The sequence below is a fragment of the Saccopteryx leptura genome, chromosome 3 (assembly GCF_036850995.1).
Source record: "Saccopteryx leptura isolate mSacLep1 chromosome 3, mSacLep1_pri_phased_curated, whole genome shotgun sequence".
Lineage (NCBI taxonomy): Eukaryota > Metazoa > Chordata > Mammalia > Chiroptera > Emballonuridae > Saccopteryx > Saccopteryx leptura.
In genome coordinates this window covers 320,787,918-320,814,210 of record NC_089505.1, presented here as the reverse complement: position 1 = coordinate 320,814,210, position 26,293 = coordinate 320,787,918, and the positions used below count along the sequence as shown (strand labels likewise).

Sequence of the window (26,293 nt, the reverse complement as noted above, 5' to 3'; positions counted from 1 at the left end):
TTTTCTTTTTGCTGAAATATCCTATTCTATTCAAAGACATTATTATGAAATTTGGAAAGTATTCCTTGAAATAGCAGTAATTACTAATAGAAAATCTGAAATCTCACAAGATTTCAAACAAAGGCAAACTGAACAAGAACTGAATAGTAGAGAAACAGTCTACCTTACAGAACATTATCAAGAACCACCAAACTGATATGGTAGTATATGCATGATTAAATATTTCACCTTCCAAACTCAAAGTCACAAGAAACAATCAAATAACGAAGAGCATCTCTGTGTCTTCCTTTAGAGCCTCACCTTTCCCAGGTGGTCTCTCTCTAAGGCTCCCTGACTACTATGCTCAGAACTCCCGAAAAGGATGCCTATAAGATCAGCTTCTAGGTATAACATATAGTTATAAACTAGAAGTATGACCTGACAAGTAGCATGAAAAATGTATAGTTATAAACTAGAAGTATGACCTGACAAGTAGCATGAAACCTTATTAATATTTGTGTACATGATTTTTATTTATCTGAATTTACATAAGATGCTCTGTACATACTCATCATAATATATCCAATCAGGATAGAACAGCATAAATAAAATCACTTCTATCACCTCTCCTAAGATACAGATTTCTATAACACTGCAGAAATTTTGTTATATGTACATCTTTATTAAAAAAAAATACAGCCCTGGCCAGATAGCTCAGTTGGTTAGAGCATCATCCCAAAGCACAGAGGTTGCCAGTTTGATCCCTTATCAGGGCACACAGGAGCAGATCAATGTTCCTGTGTCTCTCTCCCTCTCTCCCTTCCTCTCTCTCAAAAATCAATACAATACACATTTAATATATATGTGTACACCTTGTACACTCTCAAAGGACCTATGCAAGCACTGCCACAAGTATACTAAATAATTGAAGTATGTAATAACATCTTTAATGCTGTCCTCCCCAGGATACAAGGCAGCCCTATGAAGGTAGCAGTCATAACCATCTTGCTGAGTGTTTTGCTTTCAGCACAGTGCATGTATCTGGTAGGCACTCAATAAATACTTCTTGAATAAATGAACAAAAAGAAACACAAACAAACTTTATACCTTACACTAATACTAAATGAATGGAGCTCCTAACAGAAATGGTTTGATAATTAAAAATTTGACAAAAAATTTATACTGATAATAATCAATACTGCAGAAATATACGCAACATAGTACTATTATCCTGTTTCTTTTTTAAAGCCCAAAATAAATGCTTGGTAATTACAGATCTTATATAATCGCCTAGTTATTTCTTTTAAGTCATCTTTTTTTTTTAAAGTGAGAGGAAGGGAGATAATAAGACAGACAACTGCATGCACCCAGACCAGGATCCACCTGACAACCCCCATCTGGGGCCGATGCTCGAATCAACCGAGCTATCCTCCGCATCAGGGTTGACACTCAAAGCAATCAAGCCACTAGCTGAAGGAGGGGAAGAGAGAGAGAAGGAGAAGAGAGAAGGGGAAGAGAGAAGGGGCCAGAAGCAGAGAGTCACTTTTTCTTGTGCACCCTGACCGTGACTCAAACCTAAGACCATCCATATGCCAGGGCAACGCTCTATGAACTGAGCCAAATGGCCAGGGTCTTAAGCCATCTAAATTTAAAAATTTATATATATTGTTAATCAATTTTGGCTACAATTTATGTCATCCTGTTTTACTAGAATATACTTACAGTAAAAGAGCTCAATCAGATAACAGTTTCCCTTTAAATCGCTACAGTAATTCATCTATCTGGTGACAAAAAGCTACCTGTATTTGGACTGATTTAAAAAACTACATACACACAAAAAAGATGTTTTAAATACTCACTGGGTTGATTCCCGAATACTATTTGCTTAAATGTCATTCTACTACATTTTTTTTCATGTAAAGTTTTTGTTTTTCAATCATCAAAATGAGTCTTTTAATCCGCAATAACTAACCAAAAAATTGTCAAAATAATATTTGTATAAAAATAATACGTATCTGATATTTTTCAGAGTACTTTTAAAAATGATTAAAATGTAAAATCTAAATAAATAACAAAAGGGAAATATTATAATACCCATGTGCTTTTAGATAAGGAACCTATGGCTTAAAAAAGTGATATAATTTGTTGAAATAAATATAGTCAGTTACTCTTGGATCTACACTAGGAGTCCACTCCTTCATGCTTGAGCTGGAGATCTGTGGGCTGTGCCAGACATCCTGGGTTGAGAACTAGCTACCACATGCACTCTCACTTCAGCAAACCTCAATGGTTGAGAAAAACTATTTTTATTTCTCAGTACATTTAAGAAAATATCATTTGGATAAACTTTCCATGTTGCTAAAAATGCAAACTCTTCTATATTAAGTTGGAACAACCACTTCATAGGAAAAAACAGCAAGTGACAGAATTTACCTTCCTGGTTGAATATGGTCTGAGACCCATATTCTATAGAATTACAAAGTAATTCAAGAATTGAGGAGTTATAAAATAGGCAGGCAACAAAAGATAAACATAAAAACTTCAGTTACTTGGTACCAAAGAACAACTACTAAGGTTATAAAAATATTTACAGACAAATTTTCATCTCCATAATGCTTGACTTTAAATACAAACTAAATAAGAAAGAGTAAAGATAATATTCACTTAAATTTGGGAATCATGGGCACTTGGAAAAAAACCAGGTCTACGCTGCAGTAAAACACATCTGTCCCACAGAGAATAAAAAATCACAATACAGTTTGTATCAGTGAAGCTCAAAATTAAACTTTTCAAACAATTGGCTAAAATAAATTACAGAAGCTAATTTTACATGAAATGGAGGATCGTCAATTAACAGTCCCCAAAATATTTAGTGTTTAATGACTACTAAAGAATTCTCTTCTTGTAGAACTAAAAAGTGAGTGTGTACACATATATGTGTGACTTTTGCTTCTATCATTCATCTTTAAAAATAACAGGACAATATCAAGTATCAGTAGGTAACTGGAAAAACTGGAATTCTCATACTTTGTTCATAGATAAGTAAATTGCTTTAGTAAACTGACTGGCAGTATCTACTAAATTTACAAATAACCTAGCAATTCAATTCTTAAATTAAGTGCTCCAGACTATCTATCAAAAGACATATGTGGCCCTGGCCGGTTGGCTCAGCGGTAGAGCGTCGGCCTAGCGTGCGGAGGACCCGGGTTCGATTCCCGGCCAGGGCACATAGGAGGGGCACCCATTTGCTTCTCCACCCCTCCGCCGCGCCTTCCTCTCTGTCTCTCTCTTCCCCTCCCGCAGCCGAGGCTCCATTGGAGCAAGGATGGCCCGGGCACTGGGGATGGCTCTGTGGCCTCTGCCCCAGGCGCTAGAGTGGCTCTGGTCGCAATATGGCGACGCCCAGGATGGTCGCAACATGGCGACGCCCAGGATGGGCAGAGCATCGCCCCCTGGTGGGCAGAGCGTCGCCCCATGGTGGGCGTGCCGGGTGGATCCCGGTCGGGCGCATGCGGGAGTCTGTCTGACTGTCTCTCCCTGTTTCCAGCTTCAGAAAAGAAAATGAAAAAAAAAAAAAAAAAAAAAAAAGACATATATAAGAATGTTCACAGCAAAATTATTCACCATAGCCAAAAAGTAAGAGTAACCCAAATATCCATCAACAGAGAATATTTAATAGATTACTATATAACAATAAAAAGGATATTCATTTAACAGATTACTACATAGTAACAGAAAGAATGAATTACCGCTGAATGCAACATGAATGAATCTCATTGCCACAATACTGAGAAGAAAACACGTAAGATTTTATACTGTATATGATCCCACTAATAAGAAGATCAGGCAATATCAACCAATAGTAATAGATGTCATAATGATAACTGTTATGGCAGTTGAAGGAAAGTCTTTAGTTGGGGTACACTGGAGTACAAATGACATAAATTCATTCAGCTGAACATTTAAAATATGTGAATTTTTTACTTTATGTAAATTATGACATAAAATAAGAAAGACTGAGAAAAAGAAGAGAGAGAAGGAAGAAGAGGTCTGCTAACAAGTTTTACCAAATTATCTTTGGCAAGTTACTTAAACTCTTCAAAACTGTCTTCTCATCAATAAAGATAAATAATACCAGCCCTACCAAATTAAAAAAAAAAAAAAAAGCTGCTACTCAAATCAGTTTCTATAAAGCACAAAACAATTGTAAAGTATATTGTTATTATTATTATTTCATATTCAGGAACTAAAATCCACACGTAAGCCCAAGAATTCACTTAAAATTGCCTTATTAAAAAAGATCCTCTGCCTGACCAGGCAGTGGCGCAGTGGATAGAGTGCAGGACTGGGATGTGGAGGACCCAGGTTCAAGATCCCGAGGTCGTCAACTTGAGTGCAGGCTCATCTGGCTTGAGCAAAAAAAGAAAAAGCTCACCAGCTTGGACCCAAGGTCGCTGGCTCAAGCAAGGGGTTACTCGGTCTGCTGAAGGCCTGCGGTCAAGGCACATATGAGAAAGCAATCAATGAACAATTAAGGTGTCTCAACGAAAAACTAATTGATTGATGCTTCTCATCTCTCTCCATTCCTGTCTGTCTATCCCTATCTGCCCCTCTCTCTGACTCTCTCTGTCTCTGTAAAAAAAAAAAAAATTCACCCGTTATCAATAAACTAAGTAGTTTAAAAAAAAAAGATCCTCTCCAGTGGTCCCCAAACCCAGGCCGCAGACCAGTACTGGTCCATGGGCATTTGGTACCGGTCCGCAGAGAAAGAATAAATAACTTACATTATTTCCGTTTTGTTTATATTTAAGTCTGAACGATGTTTTATTTTTAAAAAATGACCAGATTCCCTCTGTTACATCCGTCTAAGACTCACTCTTGACGCTTGTCTCAGTCATGTGATACATTTATCCGTCCCACCCTAAAGGCTGGTCCATGAAAATATTTTCTGACGTTAAACCGGTCTGTGGCCCAAAAAAGGTTGGGGACCACTGCTCTAGTCAACATTCTTAATTCCTAGATTAAATTAACACCTAAATTAGTTTACGATAATTGAGTCTTAGACTTAGATCTTACTAAAAACGTAATTTCATTATTAATTTATAAATTTATAAATCTCCTTCAAATATTGCTTTTATTCTAATTTGTTTAGTCATGTAATGACTACTGGAATTTTTTATTATGAGGAAAATTATTGTGGATTTAAGAAAATAAGATTTACTTTATACATCATAGCTTTCTATACAGCTTCCAAGAATACATCTAATGAATACAATTAGGTTACCCTATTATTACTGGTGCTACACTTGGACATGTAAAACAAAGTCTAATACCGAAATTTCTTAGCATTTCATTTTCTTTTGCATGGACATAATAAACTTCTAGGTAATCCTTCCAAAAATCTGATCAGAAAAACCAAACTCAAGTTCTTATCTTTCCTCCTTTCCTTAACATTCATTTCAAACATCTACATACTTTAATGATCCCCAGTGTTTAAAATGTATTGATTTTGTGATAAAAGGCAACTGAATAATACACATCATCCAAGAATTGCTTTAGATAAATAACAATGCTCTTGAAAGTTGTACAGAGACATGTAATTGATTAGGAATTACTTTGAGTCCTCACATCCACTCAAGAGCCAGAGCAGAAGACAGTTCAATAACAGGCCTGAACTGTATGAACTACTGATACAACCTACTAGTTTTCAATTTTGCTACTTGTGTACACTTTTGATGTACTTATCAACCAAGTAGCAAAGAACTAAATCATTAAAGTACTCTACCTTCTGTGCCACACATCAACATAACATTAAAGTAAAAACAAAGCTAAAGCAATAAAACTAACCTCATATTTACAAGGATATTAAAATTGTCACAAAACAATTTAAGGAATGTGTCCAAAAGATAAAAAAGCTTTTTTTTTCTCATTCTAAAATGTTGTTGTTACTGTGCTGAAACATGAATGAATCTTGAAAACATTATGCTAAGTAAAAGATGTCAAGCAAAGACAACTACATAAGATCGACTCATATGAAAAGGCCAGAAGAAGCAAATCCAGAGGTAAAGTAGATTAGTAGTTGCTAGAAGTTGGGAGCAGGGAGCAAGAATGGGGAATGACTGTTAATGTGTACAGGGTTTCTTTTGGAGGTGTTAAAAATGCTATAAAATCAGATTGTGGTAATGGTTGCACAACTCTATAAACATACTAAAACTCACTGAACTGCAAATAGATTAATTTTCTGATATGTGAAATACATTTTGGTCCTAGCTGGTTGGCTCAGTAGATAGAGTGTTGGCCCAGCATATGGACATCCTAGCGTATGGGTTCAATTCCCAGTCAGGGCACAAAAGAGAATTGTCCATCTGCTTCTCTCCCTCTCCCTCTTAACCTCCCACAGCCAGTGGCTCAATTGGTTCAAGCATCAGCCTCGGGTGCTGAGGATAGCTCAGTTGATTCAAGCATTGGCCCCAGACAGGGGTTGCTGGGTGGATCCCAGTTAGGGTGCATATGGGAGTTTGTCTCACTATCTCCCCACCTCTCACTTAAAAAAAAAGAAATATATTTCAATAAAGCTGTAAAAAAAAATCCAAAAGTGAAAATTGACATTCTCACTCGTACTTACCATATTTCTGACCACTCAATAACATATGTGGCTAGTGGCTACCATAAAAGACAGCGCAGGGATATAAAACATGTCCATCATCATGGGAAGTTCTGTTGCTCAGAACTTCTCCATTAAAAGGCAAGAAAAAAATACAAAATAAGCAAATGGAGAACCTGGCAAGTTAATCAAGTTACTTTCCTACCAGTGAAACAATGTTTAACTACAATAACTGATGCCAGACTATGTCTACAACAAATATAGCTAGACAACAGGACACAGGCAAATGTGGGAGCTAGGAGTCACTCATATAAATGATGCAGAGCAGAGAAAAAAGAAAACAAACAAAATATTCCCAGATTCTTTCTAAATCCTTCAAATCTGACGGAAAGCAAAGTATTGCTCTTTTTCTCAGAGCATCAGCACAACAGTCAACATCCAAGGCTGTGCAGCTTCCCAAAGGAACAGAAGGCTGGTCATTCACATTCAACAGCCAGTAAAGAATTAAACACTTACAGTAAGTACATATGATTCTATGTCATTTCTTCATATTTAGGCAAAAACAACAGACTTCATTTTAAGGAAATTCCATTTATGTAAAAATGTTTGCAATAATCCACTCTTAACTTATGATGCCTCTACAGCAATTTTAAAGTTACAGCTTTTAGATTATATTTATTTCTCATTTTGCAGTGTAAACCGTTTTTTAAATTTGTTTTATACTGACATCAAGTGGCAATATCATGTAATACAGTTTACCAAACTGCTTTTCTATGCTCTCTGAAAATCTAAAGGGATTTTAAGATATGATAGATATTTTCACAAGTCTGAGTAGGTAGTGAGGCCTGGGAATGCCTAAATATTCAACTCCAGTTCAGGTGCCTCAAAAGTAATTCTGTTAGTAAGCAATTTGTTTATTTAGGGGTTTTGCCACTCATCAGCTGAATGACATTGGGCAGGCTGGTATGCCTTTCCGCGCAGCCTCACTGTTCATATCCATAAAATGGGGCTTATAGTAAGACCTATATCAAAGGAGTGTGAACAGTCAAGGAGAAGTAAGTGTAAACTGAGTAAAACAATGCCAGGCAAATAAATACCGAGCTACCAATTCAGATTTTCCTATTAAAATACAAATATCAAAGGAAAGCTAACACCCTACTCTACCTTTTAAAACAGCGAGAACCTTCAGTAAGAGACAAAGAGAATGTTCAGGTATGAAGGGTACTAAAGAGAAGAAAGTGAAATCAAAGGACATCTTTTCCTTACTCACAATTACTCCTGATGCTAATTCCGTTGGGATATATGTATATGAGTCTTCTATACTGCTCACAAAAATTAGGGGATATTTCAAAAAGAATATGAAGCTATAAAATATCCCCTAATTTTTGTGAGCAGTGTAGATAAATCATTTTGACTAATGCAATCAATTCAATTAATCATTTTTTTTTTTCAATGAAATGGATAGAAAAAAGCAGAATTTCACTTCACCAGAACCCTGCAATTCCTTACACTGGGGAAAAAAATTTTTTTTTCATTTTCTGCTGCATGAGGTTTTAAAACTGTTTCTATATATTTCTACATCACTGATTCCAAATCTGAAATCCATTTTTTGGTGCATGCTCTAGTTTTTATGCAATTTTAATTTCTTTTTGTTACAGTTAATGGCATGCATTGGTTTTTAAATTGGAGTTAAAGGGCAACGATTCTTGGATTGAACATAACCACAAGGCAATTAATATTTTACAAACATCACTTTTACATAACTGTAGCTGTTTTTAAATGTAAAAATTTATTATCTGAATAAAACACCCTCTTATTTTGTTTTAAGATTGATTCATGGCTTCTTCGAGTAGGCATAAATGTAAGAACAGTCCTGACACCTTCTGTTATATATGAGGCTGTTACACACTTCAACGTCAAAGGCGCAATATTTCATCATTTGTGACACGTGCATATATTGCCTATTTTCAAGTTCCCCTGGCGATCAAGTTCCCCTTGGGCTCCTCACATTGTGTGTCATAATTGTGAGGAAATGCTTCGTGACTGGACAAAAGAAGACGCAAAGGAATGCCTTTTGGTACTCCCATGGTTTGGCGTGAACCTAAGGACCACAGCAGTGACTGTTATTTCTGTCTGATCCATACAAAGGGCATTGGCAAGAGAAACCGGCATATAATCACATATCCTAACATTCCTTCAGCAATACGACCTATCCCACACTCTGAGACATTCCCGGTTCCAGTTTTCAATGGTTTTATTTCTTCTAAGGATGAAGAAAGTGAACATGGTAATCAAGTGTATTTTGATAAGATGCATGAGAAAATGGCTGTAGAATCTGAAGGGTCTTCTTCTGATGCCAAGCAGTCACTAACCCCTCAGCAGTTTAGCCAACCCAAATTGAATGACTTAGTAAGAATGACATAAAAGTTGTCCTCCAATCTGACTTTGGGTGATGGGTATGCAACATAACTGAACGACAAGATAACCTGGACATGTTATCTTTGAATATATGTATCCTGATTTATTGATGTCGCCCCATTAAAAAAATAAAATTATTAAAAAAAAAAAAGTTGTCCTCGACTTTCTGAAGTATGAGGAGCATAAGTGGATCATTTGTGTGGATCTTAAAATGGTAAATTTCCTGCTAGGACAACAAAGAGGTTTCACGAAGTATCCTTGCTTTCTGTGTTTGTGGGACAGCCGAGTTCGGGAGAAACACTGGACACAGAAGGAGTGGCTGAAATGTGAAGCTCTGGAAGTAGGGATGCAAAATGTTGTGAATGAACTTGTAGTTAATCAAGACAGGATCATTTTTCCCCCACTTCACATCAAACTTGGCTTAATGAAGCAGTTTGTTCAGGCTCTGAATAGAGAAAGTGAAAGTTTTCAACATATTATTTCTGCTTTTCCTGCCTTGTATTTTGAGAAGATAAAAGCAGGTGTATTCGATGGACCTCAAATTCGAACCCTCATACATGACGAAGAATTTGCCAGGAAGATGAATAAGGAGGAGAAAGCAGCATGGCAGTCCTTTGTGGCAGTTACAAAGAACTTCCTTGGCAACAAACAAGCAGAAAACTATGAACTTCTGGTTCAAAAGATGTTGTTGGCTTTCCGCGACATTGGATGTAACATGAGCGTTAAGATTCACTTCCTAAACAGTCACCTTGATAAGTTTCCCAAAAATCTTGAAGCTGTTAGTGATGAGCAGACTACTGATGGAGCATCAAACAATATTGTCCTCAACAAGTATACAAACACAAGAGCTACAAACACAAATTTTTGCCTGAATAGAATTTAAATAAGTTTTGTGCAAATTTTATGATTAAAATAAGTGTTTTAATATGTTCTATTTCGAAATTGTAGACAAATTCTGATGCAATCATATCTTTTAGTATATTAGTGTATTTACTGTATTATTTTAATTATTATATTTTCACAAAGATGATGCCCAAGAAGACATTCTACTTCATTATGTAAAACTAAATGTTGAAAATTTTACTATAAGATGAAAACCTAAAATCTTGAATTTCAAAAAAACTGTAGCTTACAGAGAAAAACTAATGTCAGATTTGAGATCAGCACACTCGAATTAAGTAAGAACAAGTGTTTTTGTGGATGCAACAAAAACTTTGTTCCCCAGTATATCTAAGCCTTAATAATTTATAAACACCTTAATAACCACTCAAATTAATTATAATACATGAATCTAAAAACACCATTTTTAAAACATCTACCAATAAATCTAATACATGAATTAAATATTTTTTTCAAATTTCAAACTGGTAGAAATTCAAGTCATACAAAATAAAGATTCCCAATTTAAACATCTACTTATGGCTGAATATCTAGACTTCTACCCCACCACCTTCTCGCAACCATCCCCAAGACTGCTCATCTAATTCTACACCTTGTTCTGATTCCATTCCAGACGGCTAATGGCTGTTTTCTGGCCTAACACACTATTTGTCAAATCCTTCAACCCATGCCCCAAGAGAAGCTCCACTTTTGGCTTTGAAAATGGGTTCTGCTGCCATCTATTGTCTCAGAGACTACAGACAGGTTAAGTCCCATGCAAAATATGGAAGTATTAGTAATTAATATGGACATCAAACGGCTTCTACAGAGCTTCATTTAGATCTATTATAGGCAAGTTGTAGTCACAATCCTCTGAAGATGCTTTCCAGTTTGCCAGAGATATTTCCAACAAATGAAGCCAGATGCACCTCACCCACATTTCTAACTTTTGTCCCTTTATTCTTCTTTCGGCTGGTTACAATCATTCCACCCTACTGTCCAATCTTATTGACAGTTTCTAAGCTATTCTGAGAACAATGAAGTTAAACCATTCTCAAATGGGGAAATAACTCTAACCAAAAAAAGAACTTGGGAGGTCATGATTAGTTTTAACCTTTAAGTTTTGGCACTGGCTGGTTAACTCAGTGGATAAGAGTGTCGGCCCAGCATGCGGACGTCCCAGGTCCGATCCCCAGTCAGAGCACACATGAGAAGCAACTATCTGCTTCTTTTCCCCTCTGTCTCCCTCGCTCTTCTTCTCTTGCAGCCAGTGGCTTGACTGGTTTGAGCATTGGACCCAGGAGCTGAGGATAGCTCAGGTGGTCTGAGCACATAAGGGAATCTATCTCACAATCTCCCCTCCTCTCACTTAAATAAAACAAGAGAAAAACCCTTTAATTTTTTGGCTCTACATAAATGTGGGGAGAGACTGGCTAAACAAAGGGGAGGGAGTGTTTCTGGCTACCATGTAGCAGCCATATAAAGCCCTGCGCTAAACAGTGCAAGTAAGACATTTTAGTGCCATAAGGTTACTGAATTGTTCTCAACAGCTTAACACAGTGTTCACATATCTGTCAGACAGATATTAGTTTATCAGACAACTGAAGCTTGAAGAGAGTAACTTTATGATTATTCTCTCCAGCTGTATATCTGAATTAACAATCTGGCTTTGATTCTCAGATCTGATACAAAGTGACCTGAGAAGAACAAGTCTCAGGTGCACCCACAGAACAGCAATCTCTAGAGACTGTATTTAGATATAGCGTTTACAATACCATTAACATAACTGGAGGTATATCAAATCCATGAATTTGCCTTTGGGGCACTAATAAACATCTTCAAAATTTTAAATCTAAATGACTCAAAGTAACTTATATTCAGGGTATTAGGAGACTAGTGAATTAAGAAGGAATGTACTTACATCAGTTGAAGAGACTGTTCCTGTTTCAACAGCAACACCGCTACCACGCAGTTTCTATTACAAAATAAATAACTTATTACTTAGTTTTGTTTTTTATTTTATCCTAATTATTCAGTGTACAAAGGGAGCTAAGTAAATTTTTTAATTTTTTTCCTAATCCTACTTAATGGAGTATCATCAACTAATAAAAAGAATGGGGATGAGATGAAATAATATATATACCATTATACTCATCCATATAATAACTTAATATATTATTCAAAATGGAACAATAGTAAGCTGAATACTGAGCTCCAGCTAAATTACATAATGAAGCTGGTATAAATATCCAAGTCTCAGGATTTACTTATTAAACTATTACTCCATTGAAACAACTGTCTTAAGTTGAGCTATCCACACTATATTTTGTGCCAAGTTTTTCAAATATAATAAAAAGATACTACATATAACTTAAAATTTGGTTATCCACAGCAATGCTAACAAGTTATACAGAAAATCAAAATCTCTCATGTTATATAGAAATGAACAAAGAAATTTTAAGATAGAAAGTCAAAGGCAATATATACAAGAGAATGAATTTCTGAAAGGAAACTTTTGTTTTATTCAAAAACTATTATCTACTAAGGGTCAGGCTTGAGCCCCCATAACCAAGTATAATACTCTTTATTAAAATGTCACTATAAAGTCAAAGAACAAAATATCCAAACTTGCAACTAATCAGGACTTTTTAAAGTTTATTTCTATTAGAATTGTGGAATTGTGGTCCCTATTATGAGAGAGAAAACACAACATAAAAAAAAGAGACCTTTAAGGTAAAGTGCTATCAAATGACATTTAAGGAAAGTAGCAAATAAAATTCCAAATAATTCTATGTTTATTCTTTAAACAAGATGTCTGTAATTTAATCCTGATAAAAAGCTATAGAAGAAGTGTGTGCCCACAGCAAGAGAGTCAGTGCAATCCAGAGCCTAGCAGAAGCAATGACCAGACTCTAAAAAGCAAAGCCAGATTGGGACTGGGATCCCTGAAGAGTCATTCCGTAAGCAGGATTTGAAAAGCAGAAATGTCCTACCGTAAATAAACAAAACCAAAGACTCGGTGATAAAAAGAGTACACTAGAAAGATACAGAAAAGGTCTTAAAGAGCACTTATCTAATACCAATTCTAATGTAAATTGTTCTAGACACTGAAATATTTGCTTCCGCTAATGACAATAGAAATATCCCCCAATCTCTCAATAAGGTTACAACCATAGTTAATCATTCCAAAAGTGACAAATGATGTGAAACACAATATAAATGCTATTCCTATGAGGAAAAAAATTCAAAATGTTAGTGGCAATTTACAAGTATACATTCTTTCCTGCCTGTTCTCATTTTATGAATCCAGCTACAAGAGAGCCCCATTATCACTATATCATAAAGCTAACACTATAGCACAATAAAGTTTGTTCAAAGGAAGCTAAATTCGAAATAGAAAAAAAAGGGTGCCCTGGCCGGTTGGCTCAGCGGTAGAGCGTCGGCCTCGCGTGCGGGGGACCCGGGTTCAATTCCCGGCCAGGGCACATAGGAGAAGCACCCATTTGCTTCTCCACCCCCTCCTTCCTCTCTGTTTCTTTCTTCCCCTCCCGCAGCCAAGGCTCCATTGGAGCAAAGATGGCCCGGGCGCTGGGGATGGCTCCTTGGCCTCTGCCCCAGGCACTAGAGTGGCTCTGGTCGCGGCAGAGCGACGCTCCGGAGGGGCAGAGCATCGCCCCCTGATGGGCAGAGCTTCGCCCCTGGTGGGCGTGCCGGGTGGATCCCGGTCGGGCGCATGCGGGAGTCTGTCTGACTGTCTCTCCCCGTTTCCAGCTTCAGAAAAATACAAAAAAAAAAAAAAAAAAGAAAAAAGAAAAAAAAAAGAAAAAAAAGGGTGATGTACCTATTTAACTAAGCATTCTGATCCCAAATAATATACATTTAGCAATTGTAAGAGAAGTTTTTAAGTTCTAAATATCTTTGTTTTTGAAATACCTCACAAACTCACTAAAATCTCTGTATTTGTGGCTCTTGTAAAAATACTTTTAAAAATTAAGCCAGGCCCTGGCCGGTTGGCTCAGTGGTAGAGCGTCAGCCTGGCATGCAGGAGTCCCGGGATTCAATTCCCTGCCAGGGCACACAGGAGAAGCGCCCATCTGCTTCTCCACCCCTCCCCCTCTCCTTCCTCTCTCTCTCTCTCTCTTCCCCTCCCGCAGCCAAGGCTCCATTGGAGCAAAGTTTGCCAGGGAGCTGAGGGTGGCTCTGTGGCCTCTGCCTCAGGCGCTAGAATGGTTCTGGTTGCAACAGAGCGATGCCCCAGATGGGCAGAGCATCGCGCCCCCCTGGTGGGCGTGCTGGGTGGATCCCGGTCGGGCGCATGCGGGAGTCTGTCTGACTGCCTCCCCATTTCTGGCTTCGGAAAAATACAAAAAAAAAAAAAAAAAAAAAACTAAGCCAGCCCTGGCCGGTTGGCTCAGTGATAGAGCATCAGCCTGGCCTGTGAATGTCCCTGGTTCAATTCCCAGTCAAGGCACACAGAAGTGACCATCTGCTTCTCCACCCCTCCCCCATCCCTTCTCTCTATCTCTCTTTTCCCCTTCTACAGCCAAGGCTCCATTGGAGCAAGTTGGCCCGGGTGCTGAGGATGGCTCGATGGCCTCACCTCAGGAGCTAGAATGGCTCTGGTAGTAACAGAGCAGCACCCAAGATGGGCAGAGCATCGCCCTCTAGTGGGATTGCTGGGTGGATCCCAGTCAAGCACATGCAGGAGTCTGTCTCTCTGCCACCCCATTCTCACTTAAGGAAAAAAAAAAAAAAAACTAAGCCAAAAAAGGTTGTTAAAATTTATGCTACTTACAAAAAAAATAATTTGTTTAAGACACTCCAAAATAACCCTATCCAAATATAAATACAATTAAGCTCCCCCAAAAAAGACAGTCAAAAAATCAATCTAAGCAAAATTTCATACTGTCTCTTTTATGCTTCAAATTAAAATCTGTTAAAATAGTGCCTGACCAGGCGGTAGCGCAGTGGATAGAGTCAGACTGGGAGGCAGACAACCCAGATCCAAAACCCCAAGGTCACCGGCTTGAGCACGTGCTCATCTGGCTTGAGCGCAGGCTCACCAGCTTGACTGAGGGGTCGCTGGCTGGAGCGTGGATCATAGACATGACCCCATGGTCTGTGGCTTGAGCAAGGGGTCACTCGCTCTGCTGTAGACACCCTCCCATCAAGGCACACATGAGAAAGCATTCTAAGGTGCCACAACGAAGAATTGATGCTTCTCATCTCTCTCTTCCCGTCTGTCTGTCCCTATCTGTCCCTCTCTCTGTCTGTCACAAAAAAATAGTCACTGAAATCCAAATGACAACTTTCAAAAAATGTATTTCAAATAGACATTTATTTGTCATCTAATACAACATAATAACAACCAATATTACTGCTCCCAGTCCCATTCCTCCATGTCACCTATCCCAAAATCAAATTCTCATTCTCTTCTACCTTTTCTTCCCCAGAATACTCCTCCCCCACCCACCTTCATTTCATTCTTTTTCTGACAATCATTCCCACCCAGTATCTTCTTACCATCTAATACTGGAAGCCTAAAAGAAACACTCCACTGAGCCATCATAAGTACCATGTCTTTTGCCCCATTCTAGGGACCCATGAAGATGAAAACAGAAAACTTGTCATTTTCCAGCCATTAAACCCTCAAGTTCTTTCCTTTATGGGGAAGTAGAGCTAGAAATACCTAAAAGCAAAACAATGGCAATAAGCAGGTTTCATATTTAACGTAGGCCTAAATGTTCAATCACACAATGATAGAGTGAAATCTAAGGAGTCACTGTGCGAGACTTATTTCACAGCTGGTCCAAGCAGCTCTACGCTTACCCAGGAACATTTAGAAACTTGCTGTGGACTCATGGCCAAGACTAGAATAAGTAGATTGACTAATGATCTATAATGTGCTATTTACAGTTTGAAACTTCCCTAGTGGTACCCAGAACCAATCTGTTTATTAGTGTAACTAGTTAGACAACTTAGCCTCGTTAAATGACCAAAAGGGCATGGAAGATCCCACCAGAAACCTCTAGAGAGCTCTTCTAAAACCAAGATTTCTTGCACAAATCTTGGCGGTCCAGAGTCCTGAGACAGCACCTCTAAGTCTTTCAGCCCCAAAGTTTGCCTGCGCTCTCTCCCCTGCTATAGAGTTTCTTTTCCTTTCCTGTCAATTTTACATGAGAATGCTCTTTGGAGGTGTATGAAACCTTTCAATACTCCAGCCTGTGGGATCTTGGCAGCCACCTGGAAGAAAGTACTCCCTGACCACTGAAAAGCAAATAGAAAACCCCAAGTGGCAGAAAGGACAGAAAGGGTTGAGATGAAACCAGTCAAAGAAAAAAAAGTAAAGCATACTACCATACCTAAGAGTAGTTCAGATTACTTATCAAGTTCAAAATGGCATTATTATAATTTTATTTCTATTTCCCATAAGTACCATAAATAGCTTAAGAGAACATGGATATTATATTCCTTTCAAAGACACAAAAAGAAATGTCTTTTACCTGTGAACTCAGTTGAGTTTTTATCCAGTTGAAATAGTAATTTAAGTCACTGCCTTCCATCAATTCTTTTCCCCAAGCTGCTAACTTGGCAATAATTCTTGCTGCCTAAAAAGTAAGAAATATATCTGAATACTATATTGATTCTAAAATCACATCACAGACCTTAGAAACCAAGACTTTTACTCATTTTGCTGTATTTAACACTCAACTCCTCTAAAAATAGTTTACATTTCATTTTTAAAAATACATTTTTAAATACAATCAAAATGTATTTTCAAATATTTCCATTAAAGTGAACCAAAATTAACTGTTAAATTAAGAATTTCCTGGCCCGGGCCAGTTCCCTCCATGGATAGAGCATCAGCCTGGTAGCCACACTTTCCGGGTTCAATTCCCAATCAGGGCACACAAGAGAAGCGACCACCTGCTTCTCTTCCCCTCCCTGTCCTCCTCTCTTTCTCTTCCCCTCTCTCAGCCAATGGCTCAAGTGTCAGCCCCAGGCACTGAGGATAGCTCAGTTGGTCCAAGCTATCGCCTCAGATGCAGAGGATAGCTCGGCTGATTCGAGCATCAGCCCAAACAAGGGGTGTGGGGAGTCTATCTCCTCTCTTCTTACTTTAAAAAAAAAAATTAAGAATTTCCTGGCCCTGGCCAGGTGACTAAGTGGATAAAGCATCGACCTGGTGCAGCAGAGGTCATGGGTTCAACCTCTGGTCAGGGCACTTAGGAGAAGCAATACATGAGTATACAACTCAATAGAACAAACTAAGTGAAACAAGTTGATGCTTCTCTCTCTTTCTCTCTCCCTCCCCATTCCCAAATCAATGGGAAAAAAACTTTTTTTTAAATTTCATGATATTCTCTCTATTACTTTGAGTCTCAAAAGTTGATTGGAATTCAATATAAAACCAGAAAAAATCAAAAGAACACAAAAAGCTTTCTCAGCAGCAGACTTTCACCAAAGCACCTGCCAGAGTCCTGAGCAATCTTTATTACAAATTGCCAACCGGTACCTTGTTCATTCTAAGCCCCATGTGAGTTCTCACATTTAAAAATCTTTATCCTGGTATAAAGGATATCCTAGTATTAAACAGCCATTTCTCTTGATATATAAAAATATACCCTTTCTCCTCGTTCAAAGATTTATCAATTTTCTTTAAGCTATAAAACTAATTATAAATCTTTTTATTAAATAGGTATTATAAATATATCAAATCATCATGTTGTACACTTTAACCATCTTATAATTTTGTCAATTATACCTGGACAATAATTATACAACAAATCCACACAAAATAGGTAGTATAAAATACTCCCTACACACAAACCCAACTTTATATTCTTTCACTACTTTCTGAAAGCAAATTTAGTGTTTCAAAACTCCAATTATTCAGCAATAATTAATCCTAGTAGAGAATAGAAGGTTAAGGTTAGCTAGCCCCTAAATAAATCCTGTGCTAGTGAACTGATATTTGTTCTTATACTTGGATACAGGAGGGCCAGGTCATAGAGGCAGACTTTCAAGGTCAGCATGATAAGCATTCAAGTGTCATGAAATATCTAGAATTCTACAGTATGGAGGACTAAGAGCAGCATCTCACTGAATTCACTAAGTGGACATACCGATGTTTTCATGTGCCTAGCTAAGTGGATTTACAGATACATTATCTACTTTAAACTGACCTAACTTTAACAAAATAGGTAACTTGAAAGGTCTCTATAAGGAAACCAGGGGTTGAAAATACTATCAGCAATGTAAGCACAATTAAAATGGAAAAGAAAGTAACTGAGATTTCTACACCTAGCATACATCTCCTTCAATGGCACATGGTAAACCAATGACAATCTGACCCTCAAAATTTAAAAGATTAGCCAAAAGTAATTGAAATCATAAGTAAATTAAAACATGAATTTAGCTACACAATTAATGAAGAACTTTACCCTAAATTTATATTTGTGTCTTTATGTTTATCAATTTTATTATAAACCCATCCAAATTAGGAAAATATTTAAACCAGGTATCTAGACAGTGAAAACAAGTCTCTACAATTTGAAAGAAGAAAATACATTATTGGCTTTTTTTAAGTATTCTTTAATATAGTTTATTTCATTTTATAAATGTTTTATAACATATCCAACATATGAATACACTAGTACATAAATGAATATGGATATATAAGGAGTGAGAGTGAGAGAGAATACACATGCTTAAAACTGTTTCACTGAGAGTGGTATTTGATTTGAAAAACTTAAAGGTACCAAATGAAATGAGTAATCTCAAGAGCCCTCCCCCACCCATAGGTCATTCCATATGGGCAACAGAAAAGATTTGGTCAAAGATTTATTCTCTCAACTCTCCTCTCACATGTCTCCACATATTCCTTAAAAGATTCTTTAAGGCCCTGGCCGGTTGGCTCAGTGGTAGAGCATCGGCCCGGCACGTAGAAGTCCCAGGTTCGATTTCTAGTCAGGGCACACAGGAGAAGCACCCTACTGCTTCTCCACCCCTCCCCCTCTCCTTCCTCTCTGTCTCTCTCTTCCCTTCCCACAGCCAAGGCTCCATTGGAGCAAAGTTGGCCCGGGTGCTGAGGATGGCTCTATGGCCTCTGCCTCAGGCGCTAGAATGGCTCTGATTACAGCGGAACAACACCCCAGAGGGGCCAAGCATTGCCTCCTGGTGGGTATGCCGGGTGGATCCCAGTCAGGTGCACGTGGGATCTGTCTCTCTGCCCCCTCGCTTCTCACTTTGGAAAAAATACAAAAAAAAAAAAATAAAGATTCTTCAAGCCATGGCTAGTTGGCTCAGTGGATAGAATGTTGGTCAGGTATATGAACATTCCAGATTCAATCCCTGGTGAGGGCACACAAGAGAAGCGACCATCCGCTTATCTTCCCCACCCTGTCCCCCTTCTCTCTTCCCTTCTTGCAGCCAATAGCTCGACTGGTTCGAGTGTCAGCCCCTGGCGCTGAGGATAGCTCAGATGGTCCCAGTGTCAGCCTCAGGAGCTGAGGATGGCTCAGTTGATTCAAACATCGGCACCAGACAGGGGTTTCCGGGTGGATCCCAGTCAAGGCACGTATAGGAGTCTGCCTCTCTACCTCCCATCCTCTCACTTAAAAAAAAAAAGATTCTTCAGTGTTAAGGCTTCCAAAGATAGCCTTTTGGGCTAAATTTAAAAGAGGAGTGTATTTAAGAGATTAAAAAGGAATTAAGTAATTGCTTAATTAAAATAAAATTAAACACAGGAGTTTCTTCAAAGCAAAATTTAATTTCTAAAGTAAAATTCAGTTAAACCTTTCATAGATATCCAGAGATATTTGCACAATTGAATTACAGGTTTCTATGCTAATGATTCATCATTATACTCTACATAACTACCTGTATCAGAACAATTCTCTCTTTCATCTACCCCATATCCTCACATTATTAAACACCATTAAGAAAACATTACTTTGAAGTTAACATCACAGTAGTTTCTCCTCTGGGAACTAGGAGTTGACCAAGTCAAAAGTAGCCCAGGTGTGTTTTTTCTCTATATCAGAAATGTGATCAATTCAAAATTTACCATATGAACAGTAAAGAGATCTTGGCGGTTCAACATTGGCAGAAAATAAGACCAGGCAGTGTTCTTGCTCCGTTTAGCATAGTCAAAGAAAATGCTAACACGCTGGTGATTTTCCTAAAAAAGAAATGACAACACTATAATTAGAATGTATTTCCCTAAAGAATGTAACAGCTGTGTACTACTTCTCAACCTTTCATATTATATCCCATCAATTTGTGTGTGTTTTTTTCCAGTGTGTATGAGATATGCCTCCCTGTTATTATTATGAGGCAGAGAGGTGGTGATGGGAGCAAGGACATTTTAAAAATAAAATCACCTTTAATTGTTATGATTAGTTTAATTCAAGTGAACCAAGATAACAGACAAACAAAAAGAGGGCAGAAAGATCACAAATTGGCTCTAAATGGAAAGATCAGCAGGAAGAATCTCAAGCTATGTATAAGCAGGCAAGGAAAATAGAGAATTAGAGAAATCTCAAATGTTCAAAGCTACTCTTAGCATATTATGAGAGAAAAATCAGAACAGATAAAAGAAAGCCAAAAATAGAATATGACACTAGCAGGTTGATTTAGGAATCGAGGAACAATTTTCTTGGTTCAAATCATGCAAACTCTACCTCTCACCTCATTTTTCTCTGCACATTATTGACTGAAGCCACATTCTGGTTCATTAACTGAATGTGGTTTCTAAGAAGCAATATTTGGTAGAAGAACTATAACCACATAAACAATGATTTTAACTTTTGGATTACCATTTACTTCTTTTTAAATACACTGGTTTTAATTTTGGTCTGTGATGTTTCCCCATTTGAGAAACTGACTACCATCTCCTGAAGTAATTAACATCATAGTTTAGAGTAACAGCCAAACAGCCTGATTTAAAAAGAACTACTCTATACACCAACAATCTAAACCTAGATCATGCCTGACCAGTGGTGGCGCAGTGAACACAGCTTCGACCTGGGATGCTGAGTTCCCAGGTTCAAACCCCGAGGTCACTGGCTTGAGCACAGGCTCACCAGCTTGAGCACAGGGTTGCTGGCTTGAGCAAGGGGTCATTGGCTTGGCTTGATGCCTCCATCAAGTGATGCAACTACGAGTTGATGCTTCTCATCTCTCTCCCTTCCTGTCAATCTCCCTTCCTGTCTCTCCTAAAAAAAAAACCTAGATGATACTCTGGTGTAATATATCAAATTGTGAGTAAAGGAGACCCCTCTGTCTGTGTCCAGGGGCATTAGGCATTAATGCTTAATTTTATACAAGAGAAAAGTCTCAATTAGCACAAGAGCTTGCCTATCTAGAACATAAGGGCACAGAAATCTGCTAAATGACTGAAAGAGAAGGAGCCATATCATCTGTACCTACACAGAGCATCCAGAAAGCCTTAAGTGATTCACCAAACACTGCTGGTGTTCACAAAGCACTCTGAGGTGTTGCCAGGGTAAAAAATATCCATAGGCCCTGGCCGGTTGGCTCAGTGGTAGAGCGTTAACCTGGTGTGCGGGAGTCCCGGGTTTGATTCCTGGCCAGAAGCACCCATCTGCTTCTCCACCCCTCCCCCTCTCCTTCCTCTCTGTCTCTCTCTTCCCCTCCCGCAGCCGAGGCTCCATTGGAGCAAAGTTTGCCCGGGCACTGAGGATGGCTCTGTGGCCTTTGCCTCAGGCGCTAGAATGGCTCTGATTGCGGCAGAGCGACACCCCAGATGGGCAGAGCATCACCCCCTGGTGGGCGTACCGGGTGGATCCCGGTCGGGTGCATGCGGGAGTCTATCTGACTGCCTCCCCGTTTTCAACTTAAGAAAAATACACACATACAAAAAAAAAACAAAACCTATAGATTATTTCCTATACTGAAAAAAGAACAAAAATAGTTTGTATATGGGCATTCTCATCTTGATCACTATTAGCAAATCACAACTCATATAATGAAGAAAAACATGTTATAATTATATAACCAGTGCTATAAGTGAAACCTTACAAAAATGTTGTCACTGTACAGTACACAAAAAAATGAAGTCACCAAATGTATTAAGTAAAGAATATACTTACCTGCAACATATCATCAACCATAGTTAGTATGTACTGAACTGTTTGTTCTTTGGAGATATGAGTCATCAGATTTATAAATGTTTTAGCACACTAGAAAATAAAATCAATGTTAATCATTATTTTCAACTACAAACACAATATATTAATGAAATATCTGTATAACATAGGGGTGGGCAAAAGTATGTTTAAACTATCCATATGGCAAATAATAGTTAATAAGTAATAATACAAGAATAAACTGTCTTTCACAACTGGAAAACAACTTTTGCCCACCCATGTATTTTGCTTGCCTAAATTAGGATACAAATGCTATTCAGTAACAGATTTCAATTATAAAAAAGTATACCTTTTACAAATATTGGAATGAAGTATGGGAAGACCATACAATGACTTGCATCAGATTTTTGGTCATTTCTAGTGATAAATTTCAAAATGTTTATCCTTTTTAAATAGATAAGCCTAGCCACTATCGACTCTTAATTATCCATGATAACATAAAGATTCAGTTATGAAGACAATCAAATATTATTATTACTTGTGATTCTTTTTATTTATTTTGGTGTTTATTAGGAAGCAGAACAATAAGGGTACAGGGAATTGGAATCAGAAGGCTTTGAACTATCTCCACTCTTCAAGTTACTAACTAGGTAACACACTCTCTGGAATTCAACAGAAACTAGCACCAAAAATACATTTCTTCCCAAGTTTCCCAGGAATTTTAATGACAAACTATTGTGAGAATCAGACTGAGCTGTATATGAGCTCCTTCCATCATCAGAAAATCTGATGGAGAGTGGAACTGCTTATTATTCTAGTGAAAATACAAAGTAAAAATTTTTCTACAAAAAAAATTTTGCAACTTTAAAAGTGAAATATAGCCCTGGCCAGTTGGCTCAGCGGTAGAGTGTCGGCCTGGCGTGTGGGGGACCCGGGTTCGATTCCCGGCCAGGGCACATAGGAGAAGCGCCCATTTGCTTCTCCACCCCCCCTCCTTCCTCTCTGTCTCTCTCTTCCCCTCCTGCAGCCAAGGCTCCATTGGAGCAAAGATGGCCTGGGCGCTGGGGATGGCTCCTTGGCCTCTGCCCCAGGCGCTAGAGTGGCTCTGGTCGCCACAGAGCGACCCCCCCCCCCCGAGGGGCAGAGCATCGCCCCCTGGTGGGCAGAGCGTCGCCCCTGGTGGGCGTGCTGGGTGGATCCCGGTCGGGCGCATGCGGGAGTCTGTCTGACTGTCTCTCCCCATTTCCAGCTTCAGAAAAATACAAAAAAAAAAAAACAAAACAAAACAAAACAAAAAAAATATATTTTGAACTAGTATTTTCCTTTCTAGGAATCTATTCTAAGAAATGCAGGAAAGGATAAAAGAATAAACATATTCAATACTATATTTTTTCCAAAATTAACAGAAAACTAGAAATCAGTCATAAACTTTTTAAATAAAATTTGTACTTAAATTATGACACATACCTACAATGGAATAATACATAGTCATTAAAAACCATTTCTAGAATTTTTAATGACATAGGGAAGTGTTCATGATATAATGTTTACATCAATCACCTGACTGCCTTCAGTTTGAAGCATCTCTTGCTTCTCCTCAGGACTTCTTTTCATTTCAAACCTTTGAATAAATTCACAATCTTCAGCAGAAATCATCTGTCCCCTAGAAAGTAAGAGTAAGTTGTTTTTGTTCAGTAAGAGTTGAATAGCCAGCCCTGGCCGGCTGGCTCAGTAGTAGTGTGTCAGCCCTGCATGTAGATGTCCTGGGTTTGATTCCTGGTCACGGCACACAGGAAAAGCAACCATCTGCTTTCTCCACCCCTCCCCCTCCCCCTCCCCCTTCTTTCTCTTTTCCTCCTGCAGCCACGGCTTTATGGGTTCAAGCTCACTGGCCCCGGGCATTCCACAGGTGCTAAAAATAGCTTGGTTGCAAGCATAGCCCCAGATAGGCAGAGCATCGGCCCCAGACAAGGGTGTCTGGGTGGACACTGATTGAGGTGCATGCAGGAGCGTCTATCTCCCCTCCTCTCATTTGGAAAAAGGAGGGGGAAAAGAGTTGAATACCCACCATAAGGAAGTGATATAAGAATTTCAGTCTTTCTCTTCTCTCCTTAGTAATAAATCATGAGGACATGTGGGCCCTGCCATCAAACAGACCTGTATTTAAAGCCTAGCTCCATCACTTCTTGATCATGTGACCTCTCTGGATCTGAGTTAATTTATCTGCAAAATGGCAACAATAACCATATTCCTTCTAAGGAGCTGAAATGAGGATGAAATTACACAATTCACATGAGGTGCTTAGCACAGTGCCCCACCCACAGTAAGCACTCAATAACAGGTCACCTCTTAGCACTATTCAAAGCCTTGCCTTTACTCCCCTACAAAGCCAAACAATTTACTTGGACTTCTAATTTATCTACACTAAAGACACTTTATATGAACTTCTACAATAATTTTCTCCAGCATATTCTTTTTCTCCACACTCAGGAAAATGTGATCTTCCTCCTCTCAGAAAATAATAAGTTCTTCATCCTGATCTCCTGCCCTCCCAGCAATCACTCCACACTATCCTGTTTCCTCCTACTTCAAGTGGTCCCTTCTTCAATGGCTCTTTACTCTTCAAGGCTCCTCCACAGGGCTCAATATTTAGAATCTCACTTTTCTTTCCCAAACTCCTTCAAGATTCAAATCAAGAGAGTCCTATCTTCTCTCTCCCAAACCATCTCCAATTCTATCTCTACAATTTTCACAAATTCAGCATTATCACAACTGAACCTGGCACTTTCTTTTCCAACCCAGCTTGACCTCCCAACTGTTCCACACATCAAAGACTCAAATATGTTACACCAAACCCACTGTCTGACCCTTCTTTGTGAAAAGACATGACAGCAGAACAGCCTTGCTAGTCTCAGTGAGACTGGACACTGAGGATGCATGTCAATTCTTTCAGACTATCAGTAGAGTGAGAAAGTATAGATTTTGAGTCAATCTGAGGATCAGTTCCAAATCCAGTTGTGAAACTTTGGCAGGCCACCACCTCTCTAACCACTCTTTTTCACATCAGTGAAAAGGCAATTACAACACTACCTGCTCTACTCCACTGAGTGGTTACGAGAAAATACAAGAAAAAAGCACTTGGTGTGTATAAACAAGGAATAAAACATGTTTAGCCCTAGACGGTGGAGCAGTGAACAGAGCGTCATCTGGAGCACCATGGTCACCAGCCTGAGCCTAGGATCCCCAACTCAGTCCTGACAATGCTGGCTTGACCCCCAACGTTGCTGGTCTGAGCCCCAGTCAGGTCTGGGCATATACAAGAAGGAATCCGCAGCACCGCAGCACAACTAAGTGGAACAAGCTGATGCATCTCTGTCGAAGAAGAAGAAGAAGAAGAAGAAGAAGGAGGAGGAGGAGGAGGAGGAGGAGGAGGAGGAGGAGGAGGAGGAGGAGGAGGAGGAAGGAGGAAGAAGAAGAAGGAAGAAGAAGGAGGAGGAGGAGGAGGAGGAGGAGGAGGAGGAGGAGGAGGAGGAGAAAAAGACAAAAAAATGCATGTTTAAAATTTTAAAACTTTCTGTAATGTTTTGTCATTCAAACGACATCAATATATTTTTTTAACTCAATAGTTTAAAAAGCTACCCCCAGAATATGTTGTGAGACTAGTGTTCCAAACCCAACCATGGATACACTGAATTTGAAGGTTCCCCAATATGAGTAATTATAGAAATGTGATCCTTTTTCAGAGCTGTTTTGCGTTAGGTTCCTAGTGGCAGCAGGCCTTGAGAGGATGATTAGTGTGCCGGTGACCTATGAGGAAAATGCTCCCAGAAGGGACCATGGCTGAAGTGGAGGACACAGGACATTGAAGCAAAGAGCCCCGTGAGAGTTCAGGCAAATCCTAAAGAGGTCAGGTTTCCCTCAATGCACAGGGGAATTTGAGAACGTAAGGTAATCAGAGCTGTCCCCTTCTAAAAATGATTTTCACACTTCCTGCCACCCCTACTCACAACCACACCCCTGTCCAAAGATCTCGACTTTTTTGTGTTCAAAGTCTCAGAGTTTTACTCTACTCTTGCTGGGTTTTGTATATATGGGGGTCCTCGGGCTACAACAGTCTCGACGTGAGACGTTTCAAGTTTACAACGCTCAATCCCATAAAAAGTTAAAAAAATTGAGACGTGAGTGTTTCAGCTTACGCCATAAGCATCATACTTACAGACTATGTGGGCAAACTAGTTTGGCTGCACGTGGTGGGAAGATACACAAATGCAGGATATGAGTGAGGGAGTAGGTATCACTC

General features: G+C 38.8%; 1 protein-coding gene and 1 non-coding gene across 3 annotated transcripts in view; one reads left to right on the top strand and one right to left on the bottom strand.

The window, feature by feature from the left end:
* Positions 1–26,293, bottom strand: part of ATP6V1H (ATPase H+ transporting V1 subunit H) — a 156,660-nt gene that overhangs the window by 123,285 nt on the left and 7,082 nt on the right. The window contains exons 3-7 of one of the 2 annotated variants that reach the window (XM_066379060.1): positions 23,554–23,656; positions 21,997–22,086; positions 19,950–20,063; positions 16,384–16,488; positions 11,802–11,855 (exon numbers count right to left, since the gene is read on the bottom strand). In XM_066379060.1, the coding sequence (XP_066235157.1) occupies positions 11,802–11,855; positions 16,384–16,488; positions 19,950–20,063; positions 21,997–22,086; positions 23,554–23,656 (466 nt within the window). The remainder of the gene's footprint in view (positions 1–11,801; positions 11,856–16,383; positions 16,489–19,949; positions 20,064–21,996; positions 22,087–23,553; positions 23,657–26,293) is intronic. The other variant, XM_066379061.1, reaches the window with a different exon arrangement.
* TRNAA-CGC (transfer RNA alanine (anticodon CGC)) lies at positions 13,290–13,365 on the top strand. The gene has a single exon. It is a non-coding gene; the product is annotated as a tRNA-Ala (tRNA).